Source organism: Telmatherina bonti, assembly GCF_933228915.1.
Source record: "Telmatherina bonti genome assembly, chromosome: 5".
Lineage (NCBI taxonomy): Eukaryota > Metazoa > Chordata > Actinopteri > Atheriniformes > Telmatherinidae > Telmatherina > Telmatherina bonti.
Window position 1 is genome coordinate 31,376,767 of NC_136623.1, and position 22,632 is coordinate 31,399,398.

General features: G+C 38.3%; 1 protein-coding gene across 3 annotated transcripts in view; it reads right to left on the reverse strand.

Annotated features, from left to right (window-relative positions):
* Nucleotides 1-22,632, reverse strand: part of rspo2 (R-spondin 2) — a gene marked incomplete at both ends in the record, with an annotated part of 62,361 nt that overhangs the window by 24,641 nt on the left and 15,088 nt on the right. For all 3 annotated transcript variants that reach the window (XM_079241374.1, XM_079241373.1, XM_079241372.1), the window contains one exon: nt 6,844-7,032. In XM_079241374.1, coding sequence (XP_079097500.1) covers nt 6,844-7,032 — 189 coding nt within the window. The remainder of the gene's footprint in view (nt 1-6,843; nt 7,033-22,632) is intronic.

A 22,632-nucleotide genomic window follows, 5' to 3' on the forward strand; every position in this document is an offset into this window, starting at 1 on the left:
TAGGCCACATTCTGTTGAATTTACAGTGAGCATAAATCACTGATCCCTTAAGCAGTTTTCTGCCCTCCCAAATCATTTATGTATTCAAAAATCTGACCAAATCATTCTATCAGGATCATTTCAATTTCCATTTCTCCATTCTGGTTTTCGTGTTTATAAATTGATTTTTGGCATGCGTTTTAAGTTAACTGCCTCTTGGACATTTCTGTCTGGATAATGCTGCCTCTGTGGATCAAACAAAATCAGTAATGGGTATGATACAAAACAAACCCAATACAGGGAGCAAGCTAGTAAATCACTAAGCTAATTTAAAAGCACAAAACAGTCTTTTACAACTTACACTTCCCAGGCCTGTCATCACCTGGGAGATTTTTAGCTCACAAACAAAAAAATAAAAGAGCTAGAAGGAGACCAAGAACATCTGGCAGCACTCTCAGCACTAGTCTTGTTGTGCAATTCTTGGTTATTGACAGTAAATATGAAGAAGACAGATGTGCAAAACATTGCATCCTTGAAGCAGAAGCACTTGACGAAGATTTGATTCTTGGTTTCTGTTTCACATAAGGCGACTGCATAAATCTTGTTTTCTAAACAGATGATAAGTTCTAATGTCACACTGAGATGGATGAGGTGGGTAACATGATTGTGGCAGCATGGGAGTTAGGATGCAGGGAGGTGAAAGTTTGAGGGTCAGAGGTCATCTGAGAGTGAGGTGGGTAGGAAGGGATAGTCATGACAAACATTGATCCCTTGGTCCAGCTATCAGCCAATAGGCTATCTGGGACAGTATTGAGCTATCTGGGACACTGGAGGAACTCCTACACTAACCACTGGTCAAATCAGCAGTGAGGCAGCTTGTCCAGCAGTGCCAGAAACAGATACAGGGGAGCGAGTTCATTCCCCCCGGGGGATTAACCTTGGGACCACCTTTAAAGTCTTCGTCTAGGTGCCTCAGGCAGGCTAATAAGAAATAATGAGGTCATCAGATCCCACTGAAGGCCTGGAGTTCTTGGATTTAAACGTATTATCATCATTATCTCTCAGGCTGGTTCTGGCTGCAAGTTATTATATTATGAACGGAGGCGGAAGGGTCTTGTGTTCTCTGAGAGGAACTGCAAACGCTGTCATTAAAGTGGCTGAGGGTGCTCGATTTAAAGACATGCCGTCACTGCTGCGCCAGTTCCACTATTAACCCATATCGTTGTTACACTTTTTTTTTTCTTGGGTTTTGTGCTCAAGCTTTTATGTGGTTTACACGTCAAGTGAATGTGATGTCAAGAGATGAGTCATCAAGTGTCACTTGTGATCTAATAGTGCATGCTTGGCAGAAGATGGTCCCTCGTCTGTGGTCTGGATAGGGAACTCACTGGTTTTATCATGGACACTCAAAGCCTCATGTCAGCTTCAGTCATCTGCTGTTCCTCCGCAGGCTGACAGTGACATGTGCAATCACTATCAGTCCATTACTTGACAAGAATGGTAACTGTATTAAGACAGAGTGCTAGATTGCTCTTTGAAGGCTGTTGAAGCACCAGCAATTGGCATGGAGACAGGAATGGGTAGTCGGAGTAAAAACAGTCCAACAAGAGAGCATTTATCTCCTTCAAAAAGCTAACCAGCCTTAATGTGGTACATCAGGAGTGTCCGTGTTGTCAATAAGAGTGCTAAGGGTTCAATCTAAACCCTGTTTTTCCATCTTTCACCTCAAAAGCTAAATCTAAAAGCCCTGGCTCTCAACGTCCAAGGTTTGTCTGATATAGAAGCTTTGGCTGGCTTGCTGTCACCTAGCGATGTCAAGTGGGGCTATGGATGGCAGGCGTTCATGACAAAGGCTATAGCTGCCATGTTCTTCCCAATTCTCTCCAGTGTTTTTTCCACATGGATGACCCTCTGCTTTCTGGCAGGGAGATATCTGAAACAGAGGTGGTGTTCCTGTCAATCTTCACCTCCCACAGAAAGCTCAGGGATGACAGATGTGTCAGTGGTTCTTCTAGCTTCTTCACCCAAGGCAACAGAGTCTGCGATAAATCCACCTTTACGTCTGTGTATGCTCAGCCAGCCTTAACTCTCTCACAGCTCAAGCCTCAGACAGGCGGTCAAGCACAGGCAGTTCCACTCTGCATGCAGCTGTTATGTCCAGAAAGAAGGACTTGGATATGATGGATCCATTGTACTGACTGGCTGATCTGAAAGTGTGGTCCGTAAAGCTGTGATGATTAAATCTCCTGGAGTAAAGCTCAAAGGCCAAAAACAACTGGTTGTTGGTACAGTGCAATGTAAATGAGAATGGGAAACAAATGGCTTAAATAAGCTAGAAATTAGTGATAGAGTTGACCATGCTGCCAGATGGTCACAAAAACTGAAGGTGCTTCATTTATGCACCCTAATCAACTTTCAGCCCAACACATGCCATGACATATTTTATGTCTTTATACATTGTAATAAAATCAGGCAGCTTCTTCTTTTAACCCAAACTTGATAAGCTAACTTTGAATTTGATTTGTACAACAATTGGTTTGATTCAACAATTACTCACTCCATTACATAAAATGATTCCAAGCAAACACACAAAGAAAAAGGCCTTTGACAAAGTTGTGTGTATTGTTGGCTGGCCCTTAATGGGATCTGAAATTCAAATCACTATTGGGGAATAATGGTTATTTTCTGCCAGATGACTGGAAGCTGAAAAGTAAAGGTATGATTTTATGTAGCAGTAGAGGGTCTGAAATACAGTGATAAAGTGATAAATACAGCCCTATGGTCATGCTGACCTTCTCAAAGCTTTGTCTTGTAAGAAGACAGCTCTTATGGTCGATTCAAAATTCTTCCAACCAGAGAACACACGTGATGACAGAATATGCTTCAGCTTGGGAATGTGCATTAAAACTGTAGTACTATGAATTGTGTCTTTGAAACAACCATGACTGCACTGCATTCACGCTAATTTGGCCTTACATAAAGCACTACGCTGTGTGACCATTGCAACAAATCTTCCCTGCAGAACAGTGGGGTGATACCCACAGACACTGGTGTGGGGCCTCTTCTGGGCAATTGTTAGGAAGCCCTGTGGATAACCACTGGAGTTACCATGTATTCTTTATGACCCTAATCAAGTTCTCCATTAGATGCTAAAAGGAACTACAGAGAGTTCCAAATAAAGTAATATATGGACATGGAGAAAGATTTTATGCAATGAAAAGACACTGTGAATAAGGCTACTCTGTGTCTGTAATGGTAGTTGACACTGTGGCTCAAAAATCTATAGAAATCAGCGAAACTATAGATGCAAATGGCCTTAAGTTATTTTATATAGTAGACAAAATAGTTTGTTTTGTTTTGTTTGGATTTTTTTATTGTTTTTTTTTTTTTTTTTTTGCTCTACCTCTGTTATTTTCTCAGCACTGAGTTGTCAGCTTAAAATACTTAATCAGTTGCAGTTTTTTTAGGTTGTTCTGAGCATGTTTGCAACTATTTAAAACTGAATAATTGGACTTCGGTATAGTTTCAGGCTTTTTTGCAATTTTACAACTAGTCTGTCCTTTGTTTCTTCCTGAAACTACAGAATCAAGAAGCAATGAATATTGACTTGTTCTGAAATTTGATGTTTGCCCCGAGTTAGCTTGGATTTTTGCTGTGCAGCAAAGCGAATTGACAGGTAACATTGACACAAACTTTAAAATAGATTCCTAGTAATTATAATTTTTTTTAAATAATTTTTTGAGTAGTGTAAAGAACTTATAAATAGTTTTTTTTGGGGTCAATTTTGTTTAGCAAGGCAATATAGTTTTACCATTTATGAAACCCATGTATTTATCAAAAGTTTTGATGATCAAACATGTAAAAATACACAAAACATTGTCATTTGAACCTTTCTGAGTAGCATTTAGCTCAAAATTACATCTGATTTTCCAAATTGAGAGCTCATTAGCTGTCTAATGAAGATTACTAGTTAACAATAAAGAAGCAAAAAATAATAAGCAAATGATATATGCTATTCAGTGCAAACAAACTCGTGTAAATATCCATTAATAGGCCAATAATTAGAATTATAGGCCTTACCCTTGTCAGACAAATTAAACTAATTTTTTAAGGGTTTCCTTGTCACACAGTGCATTTCATTGTATATGCACAAAGTAAATAGTGCCTTCATTCCTTTCTCTACCCAGTTCCCAGAGTCACATGCCTGTGGATCCTCCAAAGTTCCCTCAGAAAAAACTGTAAGCGAGGTTTCAGGCAGGGAGTGGCTGAGTGTATAAGCCTCTTGCTTGTATAGTTCTTGTTTTCCTTTACCCAGGCAGTCCGCAAAAAAATCCTTGATGAGATAGGATCACACAGACAAACTCTGGTGTAATAATAAGCAGCTGCTCCTTAAGTGATTTCAGAGGTTGTGTTTAAAAAGCTCATGATAACAGAGATGTAATACTGAGCTCAAGGTCCCTTTGGACACCAAGAGAACACAGCAGCTTTTAGTAGTGCTAGACAAATCCAGTACTGGCTATTGTGTATTTGAGCCCTTGGGTACCAGTTGCCTGTAGTGGCTCACAAACGTCCAAACCAATAAAAATGTCCATTTATGGAGACTGGTCTTGAAATGTTTTTATCAAGATGACACATGGAGCGCAGCTGAGAGTGAGACTCAAAAAGGAAACTGGATTAGAGAGCAATGACTGAAGCAGCGATCACATCAAAGTAGGTTTCACTCTGAGATCTGATGCTACGTGACAATACAAGATGGTGTTGTAACGGCAGTGTGTATGGTGAGGGAACCAGATTAACTTGCCGCACATCAGAATCAGTTAAAGTCAAAAGTCACTTAGAGTGGGGATACAGTGGTTAATATGGCAGGGTTGATGTTTGAAAAAGTGTTTTTTTTTCATTCATAACCAAAGAACAAGATGTTTTTCTCTTCCAATTATCTCAGTTATGATAATAGGGGGAAATGACTGCAGAGTCTTTAAGTTTAGCTTCTAATGTGGGGAGATTTGATAAACTTGTATTTGTGGATGTACATGGATGAGCAAAAAGCACATCTTTGGTGTGTGTGTGTATGTGTGTCGGGGGGGTGGGTTAAAAAAAATACAATCAATGGAAAAAAGTCTTGTGCAAAACTAAATTACACATGAATTTTCTGCAGATCAGTTACAATCCCATAAGCAGAAATTATATTTTAGTTCAGTCTTTGCTAAAATCCCAACCTTATATGTGTGTCAGTCTCTATAACGTATTTATTTTTGCTAAGTATAAGTAACATTGAATTTCAGGCACAATTTGCCAGATTGTTTTGGCGTAATAAAGTTTTAAAGCATGAAGATGTCATGCAAAAATCCCTAACTATACACTGACAACATGCCATACAACAAGCTGTGTCATATGCTAACAACAATGCCTTGCTGTCTCCAAACCAGGCTATTCCTGCATGTAGATTTATAAAACATCATGCAGTAAATGAACCTACAGGAGCTGAAAGAGGTCAATTGTCACACTTTGAGTTTCATCCACAAGCTAACTCTTGGCATTTCCTGGACTTAATACATACACAGAAATAATAATACAACTCAACACCTGACTTTCTGAACTGACGACCCAAACATCCACACTCGTCCCATTAGAAATCTGCCCCAGACTAATAAAGAGTCAGAACGTGACAGGGTAAAATGATGATACCAGACATCAAACTTTCAAATTTGGGGGTATTGGATCAAGAGGTGGCCACTTCGGCTTTAACATGTTTTTCGTTGTCATAATGAAAAAGAGCCAGCAGATGTATTTGCATTTGGGCAGCGTTGACTGGGTAAGCAGAACGTAGTTCTTTTCTCTTCCTGCAGTTAATGCATGTTCGCATTATTCGCCTTAAAGGTTCGGACACTCTCCTCTGGGTATTCACTTTAGTGCTTCTGTCAGGAGTTTGGCTCAGGGAACTAAAAAGCTTCAGGTTTCTCTCTGTTTTCTTATGAAATGCTCAGCCAACACCTCAGGCTCTATGTAAACCTATAAACATCTCTCAGAGCATATTCCATGTTAACATAAGGTTATGAGATCAGGGTGCTACATGAGGAGAAAGATACATTTTATTAATTGGATTTGAGTGTTAGTCTTTAACAAGAAATGTTGAGAACATTTTGATTTGTCATTGTTATTGTTTGGAGTTTTTATTAATAGTAAACCTTAATTCAGAGCTTATGAAACCAAAAGTGTGGCTCTGAAAGTACTGCAGCCTAAATGCGTAACCAAGAAGGGAACCATTAGAAAAGTATCTGACCTCATTGTAATCTATGAAACACTCAATACAATAGAGACTAAAAGAAAAAAATGTTCTTTGCCCTCCTCGTTCATACTATAACAGTGAAAAGAGTAAACATCTCTCTTAATTCTTTACAGATTTCATTATCAAATATGTTCATGGATGATATTAGCACCTCAAAATATCTTTGACTTATAAGGGATTAAAACAGGGCTGATTTGTGCTGCGTATAATGTCAGATGAGTGCATCTTATTTGCATTTGCACCTGGATTTCATGCTTTCAGACATCCCCACCAAAACAGGAAGCTTGCTTATTCAGGTGTAAAACAGGAGTGTTAAAGGAAAACAAGAAACAGCGGGTTTATCCTTGCAGGAGTTCACCTTTAGGTCCCACGGGAGACGAAGATCCACCTGTGTGGATGAGGCATTTAAATTGTGTGGTATGTGTGTCTCCTCTGGATAACTGACAATAAATCACATGCTGTGGGGAACGGGAAAGTCAAAGCAGAGCGGTGTGTGTGTGCTGCTGGGAGGGTCAGGAGGAGATAGTCTAAGGGGATGAAGTGTGACAGTAACTGGGTGAGTTGGATTTTGATCTTACTGGAGCACATGTTGACTTCTGGGCTGCGCATGCCGTAGTATCCGGCTGGACAGTCGTGAAGACATTCTCCGTACTGCCTCATCCTCTCCCGTCGTAGAAACAGGAAGAGTTTGGGTTGGCAGTTTACACAGCCGTTGTCCCTGGAGCACACCGAGCAGCCCTTACAGATGGGGTACGCTCCATAGCTAGCTGGAAGACAAAGGAAAAACAATGATTCAGGAGACAAAATCAGTTAAACATGCGATGACGCATCCTTCAGTAGAAAAGAAAAACATATTCAAAGGACATAGTATTTTTTATCTAATGCATGGTTACATGCTTGGATATACTTTAAGTATGGACTTCAAATACAGAAAAGAGAAGAATTTGAATTGAGTATTTTGGAGCATCTACTAGAATATTTGCTTCACATTCAAGTTAACATGAAATAATCTAATTCAGAGACGGTGCAAGACATAGGGCTCTACAGGAGTAGAAGTCCCCCCATGTCATAAAGAACTGCTGTGTTAGATTAGATGGACAATGTTATGTTCTAGCAATGTTCTAAGCCTAACATCTGCTGCTGAAGCCAAAACACAAACTGATAAAAGGCTGAAGAAAATGTGCTTTATTTAAAAAACAACTCATTTTAAAAACTACATTTGACTTTTCTCAATTCCAAAAGAGAAAAAAAATGATTATTAGTACTGTAACAATCTTTCTGACCATCGTCCAACATGGTTTGTTTTTTTTTTCTCTTTTTTCCATCCACTCCATCCTCATCTCTCGCCCTCTCTATCCTCCTCTTTGCAGGATTTAAACCAAAAGTGAAACAAAAAAAACAGAGAACATACAATCTAATCAGATTATAAATGATATAGATTAAAGTTATAATACAATTCTAATTGATATTGTAATAATCGCAGTCTTTTTCACGTCATTCTGTCACTTGAATTTAGGGTTCACTTGGTTCACTTTGAAAAATAAAGTAAAATGGCCCGACTTCACTCATTTTTTTTTATCTTCATTTGCAGAAAAATTATTATTGTAAATGTGTTTGCGCAAATGTGCTGTGAGAAAAATTGAGTCAGAATCTACTTTTTGGTAAATGTCCTCTGATTTCGTATTGTAGCTGTTATGGTGGCAGTGGAGATGTGGACCCAAACGCAGAGATGAGGGAAGCAGGGATGTAGGTTCCAGAAGGTTTGATTCAAACCAAGGTACTCAGGGGACTAACCAAGTACAAGTAATGCAACAAAATGATCCTGCAAACAAGGAATCAAACTGAAGGGTATAAATACACAGAACAAAATGAGACACAGGTGAACGGAATGAACTGAAACAAGACAAGGTGAACTCAATGAACAGGAAATCAATGAAGCTAAACAAGAACTAAGAGAACTAAACAGGAAAAAACCACAAAATAAAACAGGAAACCAGAAACTAAGGCACTGAATAAAACCACATCATGACAGTAGCTTCCTTTCTACAGTAAAAGTATTCTACCCTGTATCTTATATCCCAGCAGCATGTGCATCTTTCTGACACATGGCACTGTAAGTTTTTATAGTGCTTAAATCTGATTCAAAAGCACCAAAAGCCTTATTCATCATTCATTACAGCCTTAAAGTTGGAATAAGCTCCTCCCCATTTTCACTTGATGGTACATCATTTAGTATTAACGCTACAGTTTTTGGAGGCCTGTTGTATTCAGTTTTTTAGATGCCATGATAGCAACAACATTTTCACAATCCTGGGATAAAAAAAGAATCCACTAAGACTAAACATGTCAGGACTGATCACTGGGGAAAGGCTAAAATAAAGGAAGTTAAACTGTTTTTTCAGCAAGTCCTGTAACATCCTGGTCACAAACAATGGGCAGTAACAACTTTGATGAAATTTGATGAATAGTAACACATTTTTATTGTCCCTTTACATGCCGCCTTCACTATGAGACAACTGATCTACATATTATACATGCATATACATCTTAGGTCATTACCTTTTTCAGACTGACTACCTGGTGCAGTCTATTATATTGTCTCCTGGGTTGCAACACAATAATCCATCAGTCAGTCAATCCATCAGCTCAGACTGTGTGTTGGTTCAGGTGTGCTGCTGCTCAGCTTTCTTCTCGAAGTAACGAGGAAGCAGCTGTTTCTCCTCACTTTACTTTTTCCTCTAATTTTTGTTTTGGTAGCCTGATTTTCTCTTTCTTTGGGGAGAGGACATGACTTCTTGCCTTCCATTTCTCTGGCTGTCCAGTTGATCTATAAGCGGGCTTCGTAAGTTGAACCAACTGCTGCAGGAGGGGGGGGGGGCAAACAATTCTGCACCTTTTTAAAGGGGTGAAAGGGCCTCAGAGTGCACCCTTCTTTATGGTTAATGGAAAATTCAGAGTAAACTGAAGTTAACTAGAGCTTGTATTTTAATGAAACTGCTTTATTTGATTTTACAGAGTCATCTGAGGTCTTCTGTCCTCGTTACTTTCCTATAACCTTATTCCTCACTGCTGGCTGCTTGGCGCCTCTGTAAGACTGTATCTGGACATGGACCTCTTATGTGTAGGTATGTGCCCTAGTATGAGAGGTTCAAATGATAATTTCCATCCATATCACCAAACCCTCGCCTTAAAAATGCGGCCAATCTTTGTGACAGAAACAAGCAACCTAATCCATGAGTATGAACCTTAAAACAAGAGTATGATCCTGAAAAAACAAGTTGCTTATTATAAGTGGATCTAACAAACCATGAGAGCTATGAGAATGAGGGGGAAAAAATTAAATAATTAATTAAATTAAAAAGCAGCAAATATATAGTGTAAATAAGGTGGTTATGATCAGAATTATGCTCATAGTTTGATTTATTGTTTAATTAGATAACGGTTTTATGAAGGATAAAGGTCCAGCCTAAACATGGAGAAGCAACATTTAGCTGTTATGCTGCAAACAAGTGGAACAAACGGTGGAAATTAAACTTTCACCAAATGCTTTTAAATTCGGGTTGAAAATATTTCTTTTCTCATGCACCTGTGCATGAACTCTGCATGCTAACGTTAAACTTATCTAGCTTTAATGATTTCAATTCAATTTGTGGTATTTTTTGCTGTTTATTGCTGCCATTTATGTTTTCTTTACATCATCTGTAATATTGAAGCACTTTAAATTGCTTTGTAACCTACATGAAATGTGCTATACAAGTAAACTTGCTTTGCTTAAAATAAAAAGAAATGCGGTTTCTGTGAAAGGCGCTCGCTTTTCTTTTTATCAGAGAAGCAAGTCTGAAACGGTCGTCTGAAACGCTGCAAAAAATAAATGAGAATCATAAGTTTGGCTGCTTAGTGTTGCCAGTGGATGGTGGTATAGGCAACATTACAAGGGGTTGTAATTCAGTCAAAAAAGTAGTTGCCTTAACTGGAAACAAACCTCAAGGCGGAAAAAACATGAAGACATGTAGGATGGCAAGGAGGAAAAGGGAGATAGCTTTTTTGTTACTCAAGCTTTGTGGGCTATCTGGGATATCACAACAAATCTGTTGAGATACTGGTCATTTCACTGAATTCTAATACTGTCACTGCATATGTGTGTGTGTGTGTGCACAAGGAGCATTCAGTGTATGTCATTTAGTTTAAGCATGAATTTGTTGCTGCTACTACTGCAGAGAAAGCTGCTTCTACCATGGTGGTTCAGACGAATGTAACAGTAACAGTGAGGCAGGATTCTTTCAGATCAGCGTATCATTACTCATCTCTTGTTGACCCTGACTTCACCCGATAATAAGGACATGGAGAACTTAAAGCAAAGCGCAACTGTGGGAGGGCTAACCAGAAGAATACAACCCAAGTCAAAGAACAAAACCATAATAGATATATCAGTAGGATTTTATTTAACTCGTAGCAAGTATGTCCAACTCAACAATTTGTCATTCATGCAAACTCTGGTTCCCCTCTCAACATTCAAATGATGATTGGTTATGGATGTGAATATTGCATTAATTCTGGTCAGAGCTGGCCTCTTAAACGATTGTGTTGAGACAGCCGATGAAAGCCCCCAAAACCGCAGTGGCTCTGGCCATGGTTCGAGTTGCCTGCGGAAGACAAAGGAGCCAGTAAAAAGACAGTCCGTTCCACAATAAGTGACTTTCAATGTAAACTCCTTAGAGTCCCGTTTGCAGGAAAATGTCCTTGGGCGAATCCAAACGACAGAAACTTCAGCTCATCTCAGCCAAGTTTTAAATATCACAAGCAGGGACCGGGTAACAGCACCACTCTTACGGCGCGACCTACCACAATGCTTAATAAAACACTGAGCAGCAAGCTCGACAAGGCCGGAGAGACAGAGCAGAGTATGTCTGCGTTACTGGCCGTAGATCCGCGGATTAGGTTTCTCTGAACAGATTCACCCAGAGGAAAGCGAACACTAAGTGGGCCCAGTGCAAGCATCAGTTTGTAATCAGGTGAAAATCAGTCAGAAAATGTCAGTGGCTTCCTCTGCCTCATCTTTTCTTTTTGTGCGAGTGTGGTGGGGGAAGGGGGGGGGTGCTGGAGACTGTCTTTAGAGAAGTCTTACGAGAAGTATGCTGGCTTTGGCCAAACTGCATTCATTCTGCTGAAGCCGGAGTGGATGGAAGGAAGATTAAGTGCTAATCAGAAGGTGTCTCTGATGGTCTTTTGGGATGAGGTTTACAACGGCACTCAATCAATCACAGCCCGACTGGGATGTGCCATCCAAGTCTATTTATCACAGACTGGTGATGGTTCATCTCCAGTCCACACTCGCTCGGTAAGACAAGAAGGAGGGATGGAAACCCCAAATTATAACTTTTTTGGCTCCTCCAATTCTCAGATGGAAAATGGTGTCTCATGTTAAACTGTCAATTATTGTTTCTAATTTCATTTGATCCATTGCAGGTTTTCAATCTCAGTTCAATGCAGGATCATCAGAGTCAACTGCCAAATAAGCAGAGATGTTGCTTTAACTGAAGACAGTTTGCGATTGCAGTAAGAGTCACCATCAGGTAGCACCACGACCAAAATTTTATGCAAACATTCTGTATTATATTTCACTTTTACAGTCTTTCCATTATGTAAAGCTAAGCTGCACCATAAGACCAAACCTCAGTCATACCATATATTTCTCCATAATACACAACTTAGACGTGTTTACAAAAAACTGACAGTCACCTTAATGTGGTCATATTTACTACTGCAGCCATTGCTAAACTTGAACACCACGCTAACAGGGAGGAAAGTAAACTTGGCAAAAACATGGAACTGTGGGACTGGAAAGCTTCTTTCTCCTTCCCATTTTGAGCGGGTTCAACCCTGTCACTATTGACAGTGTGCTAACAATACTATCCTAACAAGAGTGAGGGAAAATACTATATATGCATGCGGTCATTAGATCACTGACCGGTCCATCAACAGGGAAATTACAGTTACTGAAAAAGCCCTTCATAAGTCTGGCTCAAAGATCATGCTCACTCTTGTTGTTAAACATTTGTTTTGCTGGTTGCTAATCTCGCAATCCTCGCTGATTGAGGATAACATAAACACACGCCGTCTCAAAGAAGCATATCCCACATCCTGGAATTACAGTACGACTGAGGAAAAAAAAGAAGACAAGGACTGGCTGTACACGATGGAGAGAAACTCTTACTGCTGATCTTGGGAGATTAGCTTTTGTGTGTGTCTGTGGAAAGGTTTGGAGGTTCAGGCCACAGGTATGTCAGGAAAGAGGCCACAATTCACAGTGTCTGGAGTAGCTCTGTCCAACTCATATCCCACACTACTGGCACAATGTCTAGCGCACTTTACATCAATCTGATGACTGCCAGCAGGTTTCAGCTATTCCATAAGAAATGAAAAAAAAAAGAGAAAATCAAACAAAGAGGTGTACAAGTTTCTTTATCGCTGCTTCATCTTAACCTGATTTGGTTAGAACATAAAGTGATATGTTCAGTGTGCTGTGGAGGGCAATCGGAGTTGTAGATGCAGTCTTTGTTTTGCAAACTTTATCTTCTTTAATTCAACGTGTACAAATTCAGACTGTGTTTTGACACATGCCAAACAGCCTTTTATAATGTTTTTCTGCCGTCACAAATCATGTCATGCTTTCGGTCAGCCACTTTGAAACCTTCATGAGTCAGACGAGTTGAAAAGATGCACAGAGAACAGTCACTGGAAGATTATGGATTCCAGGTTTAACATGCTTTTTTTTTTTTTTTTTTAAAGACAGGGGAGGAGTACAGAGCATTAAAAGTGGTACTCATTGCACACGATAAACTCATGTCGTTTACAATTTCAACCACAGAGTGCACATTACATGTAACAAAACAAATCCGCAGTTCCCACTTCTGAAAGATCCCTTTGGGCCTCAAGTATTGTATTTACAAAAAGCCATACGGACATAACAGAGGAAGCCTACACAAGAACTTTTTAACACAAAGACTTAATAAGTGCCTCAATGTGTCATGTCTACAAGGCAAAGCTGCTGCTGATGTAGAGGAACCACATGAAGGACCTCTCTCATATCCTCTTCCTCAGCCATCAGTAATGCAGTGACAGCTAGATTGTGGTGATTTCAAATGGAATGAAAAATGATTTAGTTCATTTGCATCTACAAAGGAAGCTTAAATAATGTGTATATACAAGGTTAATTTAGTATTCTGGAAATCTGGGTGCCTCTGTCAGAATATGAGGCACCTGACAGTTAGCGTACCTTAGCAGAGGGATTATAGCTTTTCTCTTTTTGCACAAATATGATGTAAATATAGTATATAGACATCCATAGATAGTTTTTATATCGATAGAACATGTTGATTGGTGAGTTTACTGGTCACATGCTAATTTTGTAACCGTTGCTCAGAGCTAGGCTAACTTCTGCCAGGCTAACTTATGCTAAAGTATGCTAACTAATAGCTATCACTTGTCATGGAGTTACAATTTAGATAAAAGATTGCCAACCAATATCTTTTTTTTTTTTCTTTTTCAATATTGTTTTTCAACCTCAAGATTACCTTTGAAAAATTTAGAACTCAGAAATTTGGCCATGAAATCAATTCATCTGCCATAGTTAAGTCACAGCATGAGGAACGATGTTTGGATTGTGGCAACTTTCATTTTACTCTTCCTGGGAGGTTTTCTCTGAATGCAATTCAAGAGCAATTAGAGCTGCAGTGAAATCAAGCAGAAACCCAAACTCCATCTCAGGTACGTTTTTTTTCCCCCTAATAACTGTAAAGCAAGTGTGACAGACTGCACTTGGGGGCTGCCAAATGCTCCACAAACACAGGAGTTCCACCCACGACCAGCTAAGTTCCTGCCTTCCACTCACCTATCGTTATCCATGAAATCATTTATATTGACCCATTCCAACTTTCTGCAAACCAAAACCCTAACAAGGCAAATTGCACATAATTTTGTGTTTCTTTTAGAGTTCTGAACTTAACTTCGAGAACAAGAATACATTCCTTACATAGGGTTTCACTGATGTGGGTCTCTTTTCGGCCAGCATCGAGAAAAACGCTTGAGAGACATTGCTTCTGAAAATCATTTTCAGGCTTCACAATTTCAATGTGAAACGGAAAAAAAACACAGAGATGGACGATACAAACCAGACCATGTCTGCTTTCACATTTGTCTTGCAATTTATAGTTTTAGTTTTGATAGTGGTCTTTATTCTCATGATTTCAGTCTGTGCAATAATTTAATGTATGACTTTTTTTTCTGTTTAAAGGTGGTTACAAGCATCTTAAAGAGCATTTTGCAGGTTTGAGCTTCTCTTATCTTTTGTTGTTGTTGTTCTTTCCAACAGAAAACGGAAAAAGGTGCAATCTGTGACTTAAATTTGAAGCTCAAAAGCAAATAATCAACATTTAATGATTACGATAGCAGCTGTAACATTAGGTACAGAGATATAGAGCAGAAAGTTACTGGATAGCTAATTGGACACTTATTTAGCTTTCTGTCTGTTCTATTAAATCATTACTAAATTAAAAATGATACCATGGAAGAGCAGAGAGATGACTGACAACTGAAGAAGCCTTATTATAAAACTCAAGTGAATTTAAAAGTCAGCAAATAGAAAACAGGAGCAAATATTGAAACACATCTGTTCCTATTCTCACAATTCCCTGCCATTTCTCCAGAGAACGCTGGTATTTAAATCTAATAAGACAGACTGTGAATGCAACTATCCATCAGGCACACTGAGTATTGTTTGAAAAATAGGCTCTTACAGTACAACATACCAGACAAAGTTTTGAATCATTAAGTGACAAGACAAATAAGTCATTCTCTTCTTTCACTACATCTATATAATTCATAATTGTCATATGGCGAAAAGGCAGTAATGGAGAACTTAAGGTTTTGGAGCAGCAGCAGGTCGAGATGACTTGTCCTCTCATTTGGAAAGCGTCACATTTTCACCAACAGAATTATATGCTTTCCCTCGTGGCACCAAGACAAATATTGTTTATTGTCCAACTCACTCGTGCCTTAATAAGTGATGGTGTAAGCTTTCTCCTGTTCCACTTAGGTGGAAAAAAGAGTCAGCAATGGAGACGGAAAGGGCAGCTACAGGACAGCATAGTGCTGCAGCAAAACAGGCGCTTTCTGGATCTCTTTAAACCACTTAACTATCTGTGCTGACACTTTGCAGCTGTAACAATGTCAGCGTTCTCAGCCAGTGTTCAGCAGCCACTCTGAACTCTCAGTATTGTTCTGATTTCTTCAAAGCTGCAACATGGAAAATCGCATCAACGTTCCTACTTTGCAGGACCGTGACTTTATTTATCATAGAACTGGAAGGTTCAATTTGTTCAAAACACTGTGGAGAAAAAGCAGAAGTGTAAAGGAGAAAGGCACATCGCACTGAAGGCACATTTCTGTTCCAGTTTAGCTGAAAATATGCTGGACTAGCCTCTGACTCTTTCCCAGCTGGAAATAGTCAAAATTTTGGGATCTAAGTTTTCTCTCCAGTTTACGTTAACATATCAAACTCTGAGCACATGTTTATAATTAAGGACAGTTCTGCTGCTTATAATGATTTTCCAGCATGAGACTTAGGCAACACATTTGCAGTCAGACATATTAGTTCAGCCAAATGGTTCCTGTGACACACATCTACCAGGCAACACAGGGACTTGATTACTTGAGAGGGGTATGGTTCATGTTGTTTACAATGGGTAAAACAGGCAGCTACTGGAAAACTGCAACTGTTTTTGCTGCGCAATAAAACAATAATTTAGTCTGGATTGACTCAAAAGGTTGAGCCACAGTCACATGTGGCTAAGAAAACTAGATTTGACTCATTAGATGACCACAGAACATTTGTATGAATAAATGGCATGAAATCAGTCACTTATATTTTAGTTGTTTACTTTTTTACTTCACTGCATTAAAAGTTCATCTGAAACTAAACATTTTGTGCACTAACATTGATTGTAGTGGCTACTTGGGAATTGCCCAGCTACCTGGTCTATATATTTGTATATTAATGTACATAACCAAAATATATATATATATATATATATATATATATATATATATATATATATATATATATATATATATATATATATATATATATATATATATATATATATATTAAATCAGTTTCAAAGATGCTAAGTCTCCAGTGGTTGAGGAAAAGCAAAGTTAATTTATTACCAAAAGAATTACCAAAAGAAAAGTATTCATTGTGGTTTAATTGCTCTATATTGTTTACCATAATGTCAAACCAAAGCTGAAGCATTCAATAGCACTGTGCTCCCTTTTACCTTGACCATGCTAGCAAGATGCTAATACATTCATTCATTCATTCATTCATTCATTCATTCATTTTACAATTTAGGGTCGCGGGGAAGCTGGAGCCTATCCCAGCTGTCTTAGGGTGAAAGGCAGAGTACACCCTGGACAGCTCGCCAATCCATCGCATCCCGATGCTAATACATACACACATACACATACACACTATACTATATTTATATAATATATATTTGGCTTATGTTATGTTATTTCAAGCTGTTAAAGTCTTAAGGTTGTTGGTTGTTTGTTCTGGTTCTTGCATTACGCAGATAAAACACTAACTGAATGTGTTAATGTTTGGTTGCAAGCCCATTTTTTTATTTGAGGCCTTTTTAATTTATTACAGTGTCATTAGCCCAGGCAGCAATATGGCATCACAAGAAAAAACTACTGTTGCAGCGAAAGTTTCTGAGCATTAAAGGAAAACAGGCAATCTTTAGAGCTTTTGTCTCTTTAAATGAGTTTCTTAAATAACATTTTGTTTGTTATGTTAAAATTGCTATTAACTCAGCAGCAACATCAGAAAATGCAGCTGTTATAAGGAGATTTAAAGCTGTTTGTTCTGTCTGCTGCTGTGATCAGATAGAGACATTGACAATATTTTGAGGATTATCTGGAAAAACCTTTCATCTTTTACATGTCCACTTGAACTCAAAATGGCTCCATTCTTTTCATGTGTATATGCAGACCCCAGGTTAGTTCACTCTTTTAATAATATCTTTATGATGGATTAGGACTCGAGTCCAATGTTTTGGGTCAAACCGCACATCTGGATTCCGTGATGTAAAGAAGAACATGTAAGGCCTGTTTGGAAATAAGTAATAAAAAGCTGACCTTGCTAACCTGTAGTCACAGCACAAGCTGCAATGGTTTTATACTTTCTGCTATACAAATGGACACTTATTAAAGCCTTGATCCATAACAGCCAAGTGACTTCTATGGAAAGCTGCATAATAATAGAAGCAGGAAAAAGCAGAGGCCTTGATGTGGTGTTCAAGTAACAGCATCGCCTCTTCATTGCAGATTGAGGTCGCATAAATGTTTTTATGGCTCAGACAAGTGTAGAAAACAACAGAAAATGTGTTCAAGGTCAGTTTAAACACATTTTAAGCAATGAACTCAAAACAATACATACTTAAAATCAAGTTCAAATTTTGTTTGAGCAAAGGAAGGTTTTTTTTTTTTTTTTTTTACTTAAAACAATATATGACTTTAATTGATGCTGCCTTTATAAGCCCATTGTGTTTCTGGTCATAAATTTGTTATATTCATAGCACAGTTTTCAAGTGGTTTAAACAAATGAAAAAAAAAACATAGTGAAATACAGAAACAACCAAGTGAAATGGCTTTTTTTTCCCTTTTTTGTAAAATAGGTTGAATCGGCAATGTACAGCAACAAGCCAAAGGCCGAGACTTGTTTTGTTCTTGTAGAAATAGTGTGTTAAAATGGCACTTTATGCTCAGTGGCACTGGCCATCACTCAGCATCTGCCTTTTGTTCTTGGTTGCAATACTCACTTTATGGTTGGTCAGCACAGGTGCAAAAGGTCTTTAAGGCATTTAAGTGTGGAAGCACCCCAGGAGTTTATCTATGACTCACGAGGATGGACTTTCTCGCTCTCTACAGGCACCAAAAGACGAGCATGTGGTTTATGTTTCTTGCCAGCTCTTTTGCTCATCCATCTTAATTCACTTTTTCAGGGAAGAAGCTCTATGTTCTTTTGAAAATCTCCAGTAATTTTGACCAGTTCGCAGCACACATCCACTTTTCTGATTATGCCGCTTTATAAATTTAAGATTTAAGATATGTAGCCATGAGGAAGTTGGCAGGGTCGGTGTACCGTAAAAACATGCACTTTAACTTAGAAGATTAAAGTCATAAGAGAAAAATTCTGTGTTAAGACGAAAGTAATGAGAAGATGGAAAATTGACATTTCTATGATTTTTAAAGACAAAAAGGGATAAATCATGACTTAAATTTGTGCCAAAAAACGTTGAACTTCAGCTGCAAACTGTATGGAGAATGATAAATCATTTAATAGCTTTTATTCGTGAGAGAGTAGAGGTGATGCACATGACATTTGGAAAGGATTAGTTCAGCTGTCTAAGACAGATTTCCAAAATCCAATAGGTTTTTGGACACCTGATACAATACATAATTACATATATAGTTGTTAGATAAAATTCCCAAGTGGGAAAAAAGAATGAGACATAGAAATGTTGACCTTATTTTAAACAAAGAAGATAAACATTTTTGTTAGAGGCACTTTGTACTTGTCTGGAAGTATGTGCTTTTGCTGAAAACAAGTTTTCAACACTAACAAGAAATCAAAATGCACATCTAAAGTGACCATGAATAGAAAGTAAAAAGAAAAAATGTGAGTTTTTGGGAATACACAGGAACAGCCCAACAGAAAACACAAACTACATGTGAATTACAAGCAGCACAGAGTAAGGAATGAGCCCTAAAAGACAGAGAACCATGTAGAATGTGAATTTTTCAATATTTACACTCCCTCAAATTCACTCAAGCTGTGGAAGAAATGTGTTTTGAGCTCTAAAGGGAGGGAAGAAATAGCTAAGAGGAAAAAGGTGGAGTGGCTCCTATTAGCCCACATGTTGGTAATTTATCACACATAAACCTCACACCTAATTTTCACACCTGCAGCTCAATGTGCAGCGAGCCTAGTAATTCACTCACTCACTCACTCTTACACTTTCACACACGTGCACTCCTAGAAGGGACTCCCCAGGCTCTTTCTACACAGCAGCAGGGTACTGGCAGTGTCACGGGCGAGGTTCAGTCAAGTCGGCGGGCATGCTTGGCATATTTGCACCCCATGAAGCATTGCTCCATCTTTTCCACCCTAACCAGTGTTTCACTCTCCCCTCCCCATTTGTCATCACCTTGACTAAACTTATCTCCACTTCCAGCTCACGCATATGAAAAACAAAAGAGCTGGATGAAGATTTTTCACACTTGCCAGGAAAAGCAAAATATCTGGAGATCCAGATGAGAAATAATCATTTTAGAGTTTTTCCTTTTCTGAGGTGTGAATATATATATATATATATATATATATATATATATATATATATATATATATATATATGTATATATATATATATATATATATATATATATATATATATGCATATATATATATATATATGCATATATATATATATATATATATGCATTAGAACTTTTTAAATTCTTGATTATCTCAAGCAATCTGATTTATTTAATTTATTTATTCTAATAATGCAGTGAATGAAGAATTCAGATAAGTAAAGATTTTACAGACCACCGACTTGCTTTTAAAAGCCTTATTTTAAGCCGTTACAGAGTACCAAATCCTAAAACGCTATTATGAAACACTTTTGAGAAATAAACTGAAATGTTTCCATTTTTTGCTCATTTTTCACTTTATTTGGCTGAAATTTGGTTGAAACATCCATAAAACACTCTTGTTATATTTATTTAAAAAATAAAGTTCTTTAATGTGTTAAATAAATGAGTAACGTTTTGTAGTATTTTACCAGAATCAAACCCTCTAAACATTGCCAATAGTTTTCACGATCCAGTACCATATATTTCAAATAAATACTAAATCAAACTAAATCAGTATTTACCCTGTTTTGCTTAGTTTTTACTTTTAGTGCAATTAACAAATTTAAATGTGAAAATGTTTTTCTTACTTTATAAAAAAGCTTGTACATCTCTTACATCTTGTAGTTATCTTGTGCATTTCAAAATATTTCTGGATGATGTCTTTTAAGTCAGGAATAAAAAACGAGGAGCCATGCTTTACGTGGTTTAAAGGCACAAAACAGAACCCAGAACGCCACAACGTGAAGCAGTGGAGGCCAAGATGACTGAATCCACGTTGCCCTCCACATGCTGGAGGTTTCCAGTGCCAGAGGAATCAAAGCAGCACCAGAGCATCACTGATTCACTGTAGGCAGGATGGTCTTTTTTTTAGCTTATGCTTCCTGCTTCCTCCTCCAGACATACTGCTAATCCTAAAAAGTTTCAGTTTGGTTTCATTACTTCACAGAACAGCACCCCAAAACCTCTTTGACTTTTTTATGTAGTGCTAAACTGGTGAGGACTTTTCTTGTTCTTTTGGGTCAGTAGTGGTGTACGTCTTGGAGTTTGGGCATGGAGCCCTTAAATGTGTAGTGTGCAGCTTACTGTGGAAACTGAAACCTCAGTGCCTGCTGCCACCAAGTCTTGCTGCAAGTCAAGGGTTTTTGACCACCTGCCTCCTCAGGAATCCAGTAGCAGCCATTGATAGCTTCCTCTTTCTGCCACGTCCAGATAATGTAGCCGCTGTTTCCTTATCCTCGAAAACTTGCAAACTATGATTCTAACTGTATCTCTGGGTGCCTTGGTTCTCTTTTTGTACCCTTTTCCTTGTTTATGCAAAGCAATGAGTTTTGGACAATTCTCTTCACGAGTCGGTTTGGATAAAAGCGTCTGCTAAATGACTGTAGAATAGAATAGAATAGAATCTCTAACATGCAATCCAATGTCAGAGTCAACAATCTATGAATAAGAGGTGTTCCATCTCAGCACATCTCATCCATACAGCAATTTAAATGGTTCTTGTTTGATTTGTTTTGTGCAAACAGCTAATAGTTTTTACAATCAGCCGATAAACTATCATTTGCGTTGAAGGCGTTGAATAATGAACATTCTTTGACACACTTAAAGGGGATTTGTCTGATTAAGTTAATATATCTTGTAGCTAACAGGAACAAAATGTCACCACCCAACAAACACAGATCAGAATGAAATAAAGAGAATGGAAATTTAAAACAAAGACAAAGGAAAAGGGCAAAATAAAAATCTGATACTCATGTTTAAGAAGAAGTCACTCTTCTGACTGACCTAATACCCATCTCAATGTAAGCATTTGCAAGTTCTGCCTCATTAACCTTTCAACATAATACAACCTCCCCACCCCCAACTGACCCACTGAGACCAAAAGGGAAATTTGAGGTGATCGTCAGGGTCAAAAGTGGAACGCACCACAGGGGACAGGTGGCAGACACCTCTCATTTTCAGTTCTGGTGCTTGACGCAAAAAAAAAAAAAACCCAAAAAAACTCCTGAACATCAAAGCTTAGTTTTTTTCCCCCCGAAAAAGGAGTCAGTCCAATATTGACATTAGGTCATTCGCAAGAAAGCAAAACATCCTTACCTGTTTACATGCCAAACCTAAGCCTGTTTCCCATTAGAGAAACGTCAATATTATTTGATCATTTATGTAGATTTGTCAAGGCTCCCACCAACCTTTATGTAGCAAAATTCTGTTTGAAAATGTCCATGTTTTGGTTTATAATTTAATTGCAGGTGCAAACAAAACTGAATAATTACTTTCAAACAAAACAAGTTTAGCCAAAATATTTTCCTGGAATGTGAAATAAGGTTTGTTTAGACCAGGGGTCGGCAACCCTCTTTGGCGCTGCCCTAGTGGCTCCCTGGAGCCTTTTCAAAAGTGTTTTTAAAAAAAATGGAAAAAGATATATATTTTTTGTTTTGATCTGGTTCTGTAGGAGGACAAACCTGACACAAACATTCTTAATGTTTTCCAATGCTGTAAAAATGTGTAGAATAAATATTATATTTCAACATTTCTGTCACGGAAGATTTGCGTCATAGCCTGCGACACACATAGCCTATCAGCAGGGCGGGAGGAGGCAGGTGGCGTTGTAAACAAACCGGGGCTGCGTGATGCACCATGTATCCCAAAGAGAAAAGAGAAAAATAACCGAGGAGAACAGAGGATTCAACGTTTCTTGGACCGAATCATTTGCATTCATTGCCAATGCGGGAGGATTGCCTGAATGTTCGCTCTGTAGCGAGAAGTTGTCAAATAACAAAAAGAGTAATGTGGAAAGACATTTCCAGGGAAAGCATGCTACATTTGCAGCCAGTACCCAGTTGGGAGTGACACAAAAAGTGTGATTGCATTACTTCTGGAGAAATTAGAGA